Source organism: Myotis daubentonii, chromosome 6 (genome assembly GCF_963259705.1).
Source record: "Myotis daubentonii chromosome 6, mMyoDau2.1, whole genome shotgun sequence".
In the NCBI taxonomy this organism is placed as follows: domain Eukaryota; kingdom Metazoa; phylum Chordata; class Mammalia; order Chiroptera; family Vespertilionidae; genus Myotis; species Myotis daubentonii.
In genome coordinates this window covers 64,023,839-64,035,407 of record NC_081845.1, presented here as the reverse complement: position 1 = coordinate 64,035,407, position 11,569 = coordinate 64,023,839, and the positions used below count along the sequence as shown (strand labels likewise).

The window sequence follows — 11,569 nt, the reverse complement described above, 5'->3', positions numbered from 1 at the left end:
CCTTCACGTGTCAGCATGTATTGAAATTGTTCTATAAAATTATCTAATATTCCATGTGTTTAGTTTGTAGCCCTCCTATTATTCTCTCACTGTAGAATTTAACAGGCCATCATAACAATCTGTTCACTGAGCTATCTACCTCACTAGACTGTAAGCTCTTTGAAGGCTGGGGAATTGTATGCCCTCTTCTCCAATACTGTTTACCCAGCACATAGAACAAGTAGCTGTTAAGCAAATATTTACTCACCACATCCTCTGCACGTTAAGACTCTGAGGAAATAAAATGCACCCTTTCTTACTGGAAACCCCTGATCTGAAACAAGGAAACCTAGAGCACCATTATGGTCTAAATAAGTGGCTTGCTTATATAAAAATTAAAAAAACCTCCAGGGATTGAGTAAAAAACAAAACAAAACCCTCTGGGGAAATAGCCAAGAGTGAGATTTAAGTGTTCTACAACATTCCTGCTGAGTTCTTGCCTTTCCTTGGGGCATCTATCATTTTGATTCCCACCGCACTTCTTGATCCTCAGAGTTCAGTTTTTCTCTTTGTCCTAAATATGGAAAAGAATTCTTTGCTTCTATTATCATCAGCTGAAAGAGACTAGAATTATTTTCTAATAAATAATACAAAGAGCAATAAAGACCCAAAGAAAGGAAAAACCAGGAGGGACTAGTAATAACCACAAAAATGATAAATGTCATAAAAATAAGCAAGTTTTCAAAACACAGTTTTGTGTTCCAATAAAAGCAGCAGTAAACTGGACTGTGCTTCACATTCCCTTACCCTAAGATAATGATTATATTCTAGCTCCAAATAGGCTGCCATATGTTTGCCTATACCTTGTCTGTTTATAGGGAAGCCCCTCCCCCCCCGCACCCCCCTCCAGTTTTATATTGTTTTCTCAGCATCTGGAAAAATATTGACTTTGGATATCTTATCCAATCTAAGGCAAATATCAACTTCCTTAAGCTGACTCTTTCCTTATTCAACTTCCCTTGCTGAGGATCTTCCTTTTAGACTTGGTTCCTGACCTGAGATGAATTCTACAGCAGAGGTATAGATTGCTGGCAAAGGATGCCTTGGGGCACCATTGGATGCTCCTAAACTTCTCAGTTCAAGGTTTCAGTTCTGCACTCTTTTGAAGTCTGGGGTGCCAGTGTCCCTTAGCATACATACTTATGTGCATACACACATACAATGTACAGGAGAGAAACCCTGCCCAAGTTCACCCACTGCATTTAAAAATATAATAGTCCTGCCCAACCAGCATGGCTCATGGTTGAGCATCTATCTATGAAACAGAAGGTTACTGTTTGATTCTACGTCAGGGCACATGCCCGGGTTGCAGGCTCAGTCCCTGGTGTGGGGCGTGCACGAGGCAGCCAATCAATGATTCTCTCTCATCACTGATGTTTCTCTCTCTCTCTCTCTCTCTCTCTCTCTCTCTCTCTCTCTCTCTCTTTCTCCCTTTTTCTCTAAAATCAATAAAAATAAATTTAAAAAATATAATAGCTCTTCTTATGCCATAATCACAATTTGCACCAAAAATTGAAAAGAATAGTTGAACAAGACTTAAACTTGTTAGAATTTGTTTATATAACCTGAGAGTCTGGTAGGATATTATAGGACAGTAGGTCTCCAAATGTGGTCCTTGGACCAGGAGCATCAGCATCATGTGGGATCTTGCTAGAAATGCAAATTCTTGGGTTCCACCCCAGACCTCCTGAATCAGAATTCTGGAGGTAAGAACCAGAAATCTATGTTTTAGGAAGCCCTTCAGATGAGTCCAAAACACTTTAAAGTTTGAGAATTGCTGTCTTAGGAGAATCATCCTCATTTTAGAATAATAGAAAGTTGATTGCATTGCATTCAACTATCAAGTGCTTTAATGACAGGTAGAGCATTACATAGCAATTACTGAAATTTTACCGCTGTTTCTGTGTGCCTACTAAACATTTTTCCACTGCTAGTACTAGCTTTGGCAGGAATAAAGTTGAAGGAAGCAGATTACAATATTTGAACCAGTGAATAAATTAAATTTCCCCTATATTTGTTGAGTTGCAGCCAGGAAAAAAAGAAAAAGAAAACAAATTCCCCCCACATCTGAGCAAAAACTACAAGGAGGCAGGGGTTGAGCACTCCTAAGAATGGAGCGTAGAATCGGCTCTGGCCACAGCGAAAGCCCTTACTCAACATATGTTGCAAGTTGTGAGTACGACTTCTACCCCTAATTGCCTTTCCTTTATGTGGCTTTCACTTGTGGCTGGGTCCGCCTGACAGGTGCTCTGTGTTCCAGAGTGGAGATCAAAAGAATTCACAGGAAGCCCCTTCTCAGGATGTGAGGAATGTACAGCCGAGAGATAAAGTGCTCCTTGGTATTACCATTTCTCCCCCTCTCTGAACAAGGCATCTAGGTTCCTCAGGGAAGCTACTCTCTTACAACAACAACCGTAACAACCACCAGCTTTCCTATCTAAGGGCTTCAACCTCCTATTTGCCTTCGAGTTGTCAATATTCCTAACAAGCTTTTTCCCTGATCATCGCGGAGCAATGTGTTATCATTAATCCGGGGACAGGCTCAGCATTTTTGCTGCACTTTGCCAAGAACTTTTAACTGGTGATTCCTGATGTATATTTCACACAGCAATGAGCTTAAGTCTTGTCCTGGTCAAGCAGCTGATGCAAGACAGAAACTCTTCAGAGGCAGCAGAGGTGACTGGGCATGTGCAGTGGGTATCCTGACTCGGCCACAGGGACCTGGCAGGAGAAGGGGAAACATATCTTTTCCACCCGTTGCCTATAGTGTCCCATCATATCCCATCTAGGATGTAGAATCAGTTTGGCTTGTAAAGCTGGTGTTTCATCTGGAAACCAAGGTTTCCTCCATCCAACCGCTTACATTAGGATTTGTGCGAGGAATCATCTGGGATCCTACTTTGTTGACCTGAATATACTAGGTCCATTCCAAAATATGTTGCTGCCATCTAATTCCCCTCCCCCCCCCCCCCCTCAAGTCTTGGCATCACATTTGGGAACTAGAAAAATGTGAGCTTGTTCTAGGAACAAATCTTTGTAAGTGCTCTATGTGAAAAATGCTTTTGGATGACTGGCTTTCAGAGGTGCCCTTCAAGCTCCGAACATGTTCTAAGGGTGTGCCTGGCAGCGTGTCATCTCTGACACACAAGTCTGGGCCCCCGGGAGCTTCTTAGGCTGACTGCACACCATTGCATTCCGAGATTCTGTCATTTTCCTCCCGGGTGTTCTGTAGGCAGCAGATCCAAGTCCATCTGTTATTTTGTTTGTTTGTTTCTAGGTTTCGTGAAATGTAGTGTTAGGACTGATGTGTTTTTAAAAAACTATAAGATATTTTTGGCACAGCAGTAATTAGAAAACAATACACTCAGCTCCAATAAATTAATTGTCAAGTGGGACAAGTAGCCACGGTCCCTGGGATGGCACGTAGAAGAATTTTGAGTCGGAGATTTTGCTGGTTTTGGCACGCACTCAACAAAAGGTTGCCCACTCCTGCTCTAGGAAGTGGCAGCCAATGGTTTCTATTGGTTTAACCCTTTGCAGTCATTTGTCTACTCTCAGCCACCAAAGCTTTTTTTACCGTTCTGGTCATATGTCTGCTCTCAGCCACCACAGCAAGGAACTGTACGAATCTTAACTCTATTCATTCATGTATCAGTTCATAATTTCTCTGAAAGCTCTTAAGTGTCTAAGCGACCTTGTCACGAACCAAAACATTGCCCCGACAAATCGGAGATATCGAAACTCAATATAAACAAACGCGGTCGTTCCACACTCGCCATGCAAAACACCGTGAGGAGTCAGCCGCCTTTTGAGAGTGAAGAAATCGACAAGCTTCGGAGATACTTCGCAGAATTTCAAATAAAGCTTTACAAATTACGTTTAACTGTAATTAGGCATTCTCGCTTGTTAAGATATTTCAAAATAATACTCCAAAATGGCAAAAAGAAAGTTACCGAAAGAAGTGTACTGCGAATCTGAAAGTAACGATGAAGAGTTTTATTTTGGCACCTTGAATACTGACTCTGACGCAGAAAGTGATAACATTTGTAGTGATTCTACTAGTAGTGACCTAGTTCCAAAAAAGAATTAATAAACCTTGTTTATCCTTCATAATCTTGCATGTTATGTATCACTGCTCTTTCAATGGAAATTAATTCCGACCAGTACGACACCCATGTCCAAATTTAATACGACCGCAAAGGGTTAATCCTTTCATTCGACTGACCAATCAGGCGCCGCTGTCAAGTATTTAACACTTTGGTTCCAGCTGGGGATTCTCTGCTTCAGAGCCGACTTCGCAGAGAGACAAGCCCGAAGGAGAAGTGGTCGCTGCGAAGACACCCTGGGGGCGGCCTACCCACATCACCAGGTGCAGCAGGGTACTGAGACTCCACGGTCGCCTGTCTGGGAACTCCAGACGCACCAGCAAGACCGGGCGTGTAGGCTGGCATGGACTACCCATCCGAGCATGCACCGCACGCGCCGCCTGGGCTCGCGCAACCATTAGCTAACTCCTGCCCTCGAAGTGCTTTTCGCGACTGTGCAAGAGTCAGAGTACCGGGATCGAGAACTACAACTTCCGGCTTGCTTACTAACTGCGGTGGCGCTATTTAAAAAGCCTCAGAGAGGAGGTGCTTGGCTACGTCCCTCTGTTCCAGTTCCGCTCCCTCAGAACAGAGGCCAGACGGGGGCGCAGCCTTAGGCCTGAGCCAAGATGGCATCTGCGAAACCAACTCCTACGGACTCGCTCTCTTCCTGCCTCGCGCAGCTCACCGCGGCGGCAGCCGGGGAGGGTCTAGGTGGGACAAAGGACACAGCTACCAACGAGACACCCTTGGGCCGTGCGCTCTTAGCTCTCCGCACCCACCACGTCAAGGCAGCGGGAGGAATCGAGCGCTTCCGGGCACGCGGCGGGCTCCACCCCCTTCTGGTGCTGCTGCGGCGAGCATGTCCAGCCGCAGCGGGTCCCGCCCCGTCCCTGGCTGGCCCCGGCCCCGCCCCTTCGTCGATCCAGTCGGATGACCCCGCCCCTTCGACTGACCCCGCCCCTTCGACCGGCCCCGCCCCCTCCTCTGCATCCTTGTCGACCCTGGACTTGGCGCTTAGCATCCTAGCCGACTGCTGTACCGAAAGGGCGTGCCGGACTGAAGTGCGCAGACTCGGAGGCATTCCGTCTTTGGTGACTATTCTGATGTGTGGGAAGACAGACAGCATCCAGAACCGAGCAGCCCGTGCTCTGGGCAACTTAGCCATGGACACTGAGAGCTGCGCGCACATCCATTCTGCTGGTGCTGTTCCCCTACTCATTAAGAGCCTGACGGCCTACCAGGACTCACCTTGCTTGCAGAGCGTGATTCGCGCCCTCCGCAACCTGGCGAACTCCCCCCAGCACCGCCTGGCCGTGGCACAGCAGGGAGCAGTGCGCCCACTGGCTGAGCTGCTGGCTGCTGCCCCAGACCCTGCGCTGACCTTGGCCCTACTCCGTGCCCTCCTAGAGCTGAGTCGAGACTGCTCCCGTGCCTGTGCTGAGCAGCTAAGTCTGGGTGGAGGACTAGGCCCACTGGTCAGTCTAGCCTCCCATCCCAAAGGGACAGTCCGCGAGTCAGCTGTCCTGATCCTTGCCAACCTGTGTGCCCAGGGCCTGGTACGGCCTGCCCTGGGCAATGCTGGTGGTGTGGAGGTGCTGCTGGGTGAGCTCCAGCAACGCCGAGGTCCCGGTGGGGCGGGCCCAGCCTCCCAGCAGCCCCTGGTGCGGGCTGTGTGCCTACTTTGCCAGGAGGCCATCAACCGAGCCCGGCTGCGGGATGCTGGTGGTTTGGAGCTGCTGATGGGACTCTTGCGGGATCCTCATGCCAGCGCCTGGCACCCTTGTGTCGTGGCTGCCCTTGAGGGCTTCCTCTATGATACAGGGGCCCTGGGCCAGCTGCAGGCTCTGGGGCTTGCGCCTCTCTTGGCCGGGCAGCTGTGTGGCAAGCTTGGTGATGAGGAAGAAGAGGGAAAAGAAGCTGCTTCCTGGGACTTTCCTGAGGAGCGGACCCCTGAGCGGGTAGAAGCCAGAAGCTTCCGAAGCCTCAGGTCGCGGCTGATATCCGAGGGCTACGCCGCAGGCCGGGAAGACATCTCTCCGGACCGGTCTCCAGAGCGCTGTCCACGGCCTCCTCCACCGCCTGCGCCCCCTGAGCAGGCCCAGGCAGCCAGTCCGGCCCGGGGCCCAGCCTTGGTGCAGACGCCTCGAGGCCGCAGCCCTGCCACCGAGGAGTCTTGGGGCCGCGAGGGGCCAGCGCTGCTGCTGCTTTCACACTTCTCCCAGGCGCCAGACCCAAGCGCGGCGCTGGTGACAGGTCCGGTCCTGGGCGGCCTGCTGGCCTACGTGACGAAGGCACCAGGCCCACCGAGCCCGCTCGCACTGCGCATCCTGGCGCGCCTCACCTGCAACCCTGCCTGCCTGGAGGCCTTCGTGCGCAGCTATGGTGCCGCGCTGCTGCGAGCCTGGCTGGTGCTGGGTGTCGCCCCGGACGACTGGCCCACGCTGTGTGCCCGGCCCCCGGGTCAGCGCAGCCAGCACCGGGGGCTGGGTGAAATGCTGCTGCGGAACCTGACGGTGCAGGCGGAGTCGCCCTTCGGAGTGGGGGCCCTCACTCACCTGCTGCTCTCCGGGAGTCCTGAGGACCGTGTGGCCTGTGCGCTGACCTTGCCCTTCATTTGTCAGAAGCCCTCTCTGTGGCGCCGGCTACTTCTGGACCAGGGCGGCCTCCGACTCCTCCTCTCGGCGCTGACGCGGCCAGCCCCGCACCCACTCTTCCTCTTCTTTGCTGCAGACTCCCTTTCCTGCCTCCACAGCCTGGTGTCTCCCACGGTGAGCCCCGCCCCGCCACCCGCAAGCCCCTTGGACATAGACCCGCCCTCCCCTTGCCGCTATGAACCTCTGCTGGGCCCAGCTCCCAGCCCAGCCCCGGACCTGCACTTCCTCCTGGACTCTGGCCTCCGGCTCCCCGCCCAGCGAGCTGCCTCATCTACTGCCTCCCCTTTCTTCCAGGCCCTGCTGGCTGGCAGCTTTGCTGAAGCCCAGATGGACCTGGTACCTCTCCGAGACCTATCACCCAGCGCAGCCTGGCCTGTCATGCATCACCTGCACGGCTGCCGGGGCTGTGGGGCAGCCCTGGGGCCCATCCCCCCGCCAGGCCAGCCCCTGCTGGGCTCAGAGGCAGAGGAGGCACTGGAGGCTGCTGACCGTTTCCTGCTGCCGGGGCTGGAGGAGGAACTGGAAGAGGCTGTGGGCCGTATCCACCTGGGATCCCAAGGTGGCCCAGAGTCAGTGGGTGAGGTGTTCCGCCTGGGCCGGCCTCGGCTGGCTGCCCACTGTGCACGCTGGATCCTGGGGCCGGGGCAGTGCCCACGGAAGCGGGCTCTGGCCTTAGTGGGGCTGTTGGAGGCAGCAGGCGAGGAAGCAGGTCCCCTGACTGAGGCTTTACTGGCTGTGGTGATGGGAGTTTAAGTGGGGAGCAGGGGTCCCAGCCTAGACTCTTGGAGGGGACCCAAGAACGAATTGGCAAGAAGAAGGCCTCCCTTGGAGTGGCACGGGGAAGAGGCTAAGCAGGAGTCATCACTGAGGACCGGCGAGAGGATGGAACTGGGCCCCAGGACGATGGGCTGCAGACTCAGGAGTGAGAAGCCGAGACCGAGGCCTGGGCATGGGGACTGCGAGATGGAGAAGAGCCCAGCCTTCTGGGATTGGGATTAAAACTTTGGAGTTGGATATTCAACTACATCATCGAGAACTATCTATGGCACCATGATTCTTATTATATAGATATTCTCCTTTTTCTTTTCTCTCCTATCTTTTTTTTTTCTTTCTTTCTCTTAGATATCATTTGTGCTCTCTTTTCTCGCCCCTAATTCTCTTTTCTCAGGTGGTCACTGATATTGGGGCTATCGGTGTCGTGAGTACACTCATGCTTTGTTCCCTTTGGGTCATGTCTTGTTCAGGTGAATTTTATCCTGCCTGGCTAAAGTGCTAGAGAGCAAGCCACATAACCAGACACCTGGAGAGGAAATTTCATTAACGAGCGGGTCAATTACACCCCTAGACCCAGCTACAGAGGCAGGAAGAAGGCGGCAGCGAGGGTGCAAAAGAGGAGTGTGTGGTTGTGTGTGGGGTGTGTTAGTGTGTGTGTGAATGAAGCAACGTTATTCTCTTCCTTAGTCCTGTTAATCCCTAACTCCAGGGGAAAATCCTGGTGGGATGTATATTGGATTAAGAGGCAGGAAACCTTGTGTATAGTCCTGGGACCCACAGGGTGTTCGGATATGAGTGAGGCAAGTCGCTCTCTGTGCTTTGGTTTCCTCATTTAGAAACAAATGGATGGGACGCCTTAATTTTTAAAACATTTCAGCTTAAACAGTCGAGGACTCTTGCTAGTGCTATTGAATGGTTGTTAATAACAAGTTCCACTTCCTCTTTGTTCTCCACTTGAGCCCTTCCCCCTACTTCATCAGAGGAATTTGACAGGGAAAAAAGGCAGATTACAGGTTAGAGAGGAAGGAGGGGACTGTTAATAGGTTATTCACAAGCAGTGTCAGTTCCTGCCTGCCAGGCACCATCTCAAGCCTTAGTGTCAAGAGGTTGTTCTCCTAGCATCAGCTGTTTGGAATTCTTGAGATAATGGAAGCCAAGCTGGAAAGTCATCAAAAGCTCCATCCCCCCCCCATCCTGGGGTTGAGGATGGGTCGGTAGGTGGGTGAGAGGGATCTGTCTGTATTCCTTCCCTAAGTCCAGAATCTGCTGGTTTTGTGGAAGGCTCTGGATATACTGGTTTTTAAGTTTCAATTCCTAGGCTCTTCTGTTTCTTGAGGCTGCCACAGTTCTCTACTCTAGAACTAAAAGAACTTGACCTTTGACCTAGCTATTGTAAGCTCCCTGCTTCTCTATCCACAACAGATACTGATTATAGTCTCCACATCTCCACTCACTGTCTGACATCTGACTTCACAGGGAATGGGCTTCAGTGTTTTCACTCGCCAGACTGAAAGTACAGATGCACCCCACAGACTTCTGCTATTGGCTGTTCTCATCATGTTGATCTTTGGGTTTTGGCCATCAGTCTTGACTGAGCACAAGATTTATATGTCCTTTTTCTTTGCCATTGGGACTTCCGATCATCTTTGACTCATAACTCAGGCTCCTAGTCCCATCCTTCAGCTCAGTTTTTCCTATGGACCACCATCGAAACCTTAGGTTTTCTGTCACATGAATCATAAGGTACCATTGTTTGACAAACAGGAAAATGAGCTCTTATGTTACTGACATTTTTGGGTTTGGAGTGGAGTCTCTAGTTGTTTGACCTATATTTCCCGGGGAAATCTGAGAATATAAGCATTCTAGAAGCAAAACATTTCAGAACTGGAGTTGACCACATCACCAGAAATGCTTGCATATTTTTCTTGTCTTTAATAGGTAATAAGTGCATAGCAAACTGCCCTGCCAGAGCTTGTGGGGAATTTAATTAATTGCTTGTTGGTAACACATGGAGTCATTCCTCAATGGCTTCAATTCATTTGTCCAAAAATAACCCCAAAGATGAAGTGCACTTTAGATTTACTGCCTATAATTTTGTAGCTTGCAGATGCTACTGTGGGAAGCAGTCACTAATTTAATAATTTAGAAACAATTTGGGAATAGTTGTGTGGAAATAAAGGTATTTGATTCTGCTTTATGAACTCAGATTTTGTGTGTGTGTGTGTGTGTGTGTGTGTGTGTGTGTGTGTGTGATATTTATGAGTTTGATCAGCAGGAGCTTTGGATTCCCATTAGTGGTCACAGCTGCTCACTGTGAACGTGGCAGTTTGCTACATTGAAGAACTTGCTGCCCAATAGCTTATTGGTCAGGTCAAAAGGTATGGGGCAACATCACAAGATGTTTTTGAGTGTTTGCAAATTCCTAGGGAAACTGTTCTTATTCCAAATGCTATAAATTTTAAAGAAGGAATGCTTTCGATATTTAAAATAATTACTTAGGTGTCATCATTTATGATTGCTCAAGTTCTTTGGCTCATTGCCAAGGCAACCCCATTTGTAATGTAGGCCCCTATATGGTGTGCAAGTAGGAATGTCCCAGACCATGGGGTTTGCCAGACTTTAGGACTTGGTATCCAGCAGAACTTGACATTAGGGACTTCTAGAGGGTTAAAGCTGCAAATGTCCTTTGAGGTCATTTAAACCAACCCCTTGTTTTATTTATTTTTTTTAAAAAAAAATATTTTATTGATGTTTTTACAGAGAGGAAGGGAGAAGGAGAGGAATAGAGAGTTAGAAACATCAGTGAGAGAGAAATATCGATCAGCTGCCTCCTGCACACCCCCTACTGGGGATGTGCCCGCAACCAAGGTACATTCTCTTGACTGGAATCGAACCTGGGACCCTTGAGTCCTCAGGCCGACGCTCTATCCACTGAGCCAACCGGTTAGGGCTAGCCCCTTGTTTTAAAGTTGAAGGAATTCAGACTCAGGATGTGAAAGGAGTTGATTAAGGCCACCCATCTTTTTAGCAGAAGAAATGGTTGCAGAACCCAGGACTACTGATTGCCAGTTTAATTCTCCTTTTGCCATATGCTGAAAAGGATTCAAACTAAATGAGCAAAACAATAGCTAAAATATTGATTTCTTAGGTACTTTTAATGAAATTCTGCTGAGGAAACTGAGAAGCATAACATTGGAAGGGGTTCTACTCAGCCACATTTTTAGCTCATTCTCTTTTCTGAGATGTGTTGATAGCAACCTGTTTTCTTTCTAAGTTTAATACTCTGACCTCCTTTTAATTTTGTGCATACTTAAAATGGATTTTTTTCCCTGCGAATTTAGGGGTTGGCTTTTGTTTTCTGTCAGTTTATGGAACTAAGGCCAGATAAAAGCATTCAAATGAATTATGCAAAGTTCCTGTGAAGTGAGGGATAACCATCCCCCATGTTGAGAAAACATACTTTTGCCTTCAAGTCTGGGAACTGTATGTATTTAATTACGCACAGAATGTGCTGCTGGGAGAAACCCAGACTTAGGAAAGGCCTGCTGGTGACTGCCATGCTCTGAGTTGAGGCTAAGCCTGGTGATGGCAGACAGGCAAGTGGGCAGCTGGCACAAGGCCACTAGAGGGCAGTGTTAACTTACGCATCAGCCCTGAAACCGGTGGGTGTCCTAGGCCAAATGAAATAAACAGCAGGCAATGTGTTGGGCATCGACTTCTCCCTGAGTTCTAGACATGCAAGGATAAGTAATTATGTGTTGGCACTTTTTTTGAGCCTGGGTATCCTGGACTCATTTTGAAGTTCTAATCTTTGTAGTGTAGAGAAAAGGACACAGGATAGAATATCAACAGATCCGGAATCTAGTCCTAGTTCTACCACTCATTAATTCAGTTTCCTCATCTGAAAAAGTGAGTGGTTCTAATATTTCTCCTATAAAATCTATGAGTCAGCTGGTTCTTATTTTCTGCCCTGTTCCCTCCTGGGGCCCAATGAATACTCAATTTTACCCCACA

The 11,569-nt window shown here is 49.0% G+C and overlaps 1 protein-coding gene across 1 annotated transcript; it reads left to right on the top strand.

Annotated features, from left to right (window-relative positions):
* The first annotated feature begins 4,753 nt into the window (after positions 1–4,753).
* Positions 4,754–7,551, top strand: LOC132236500 (armadillo repeat-containing protein 5-like). Its single transcript, XM_059699629.1, has one exon. The coding sequence runs from the start codon at positions 4,754–4,756 to the stop codon at positions 7,532–7,534; it is 2,781 nt and encodes a 926-aa protein (XP_059555612.1). The 3' UTR covers positions 7,535–7,551.
* Positions 7,552–11,569: the final 4,018 nt, after the last annotated feature.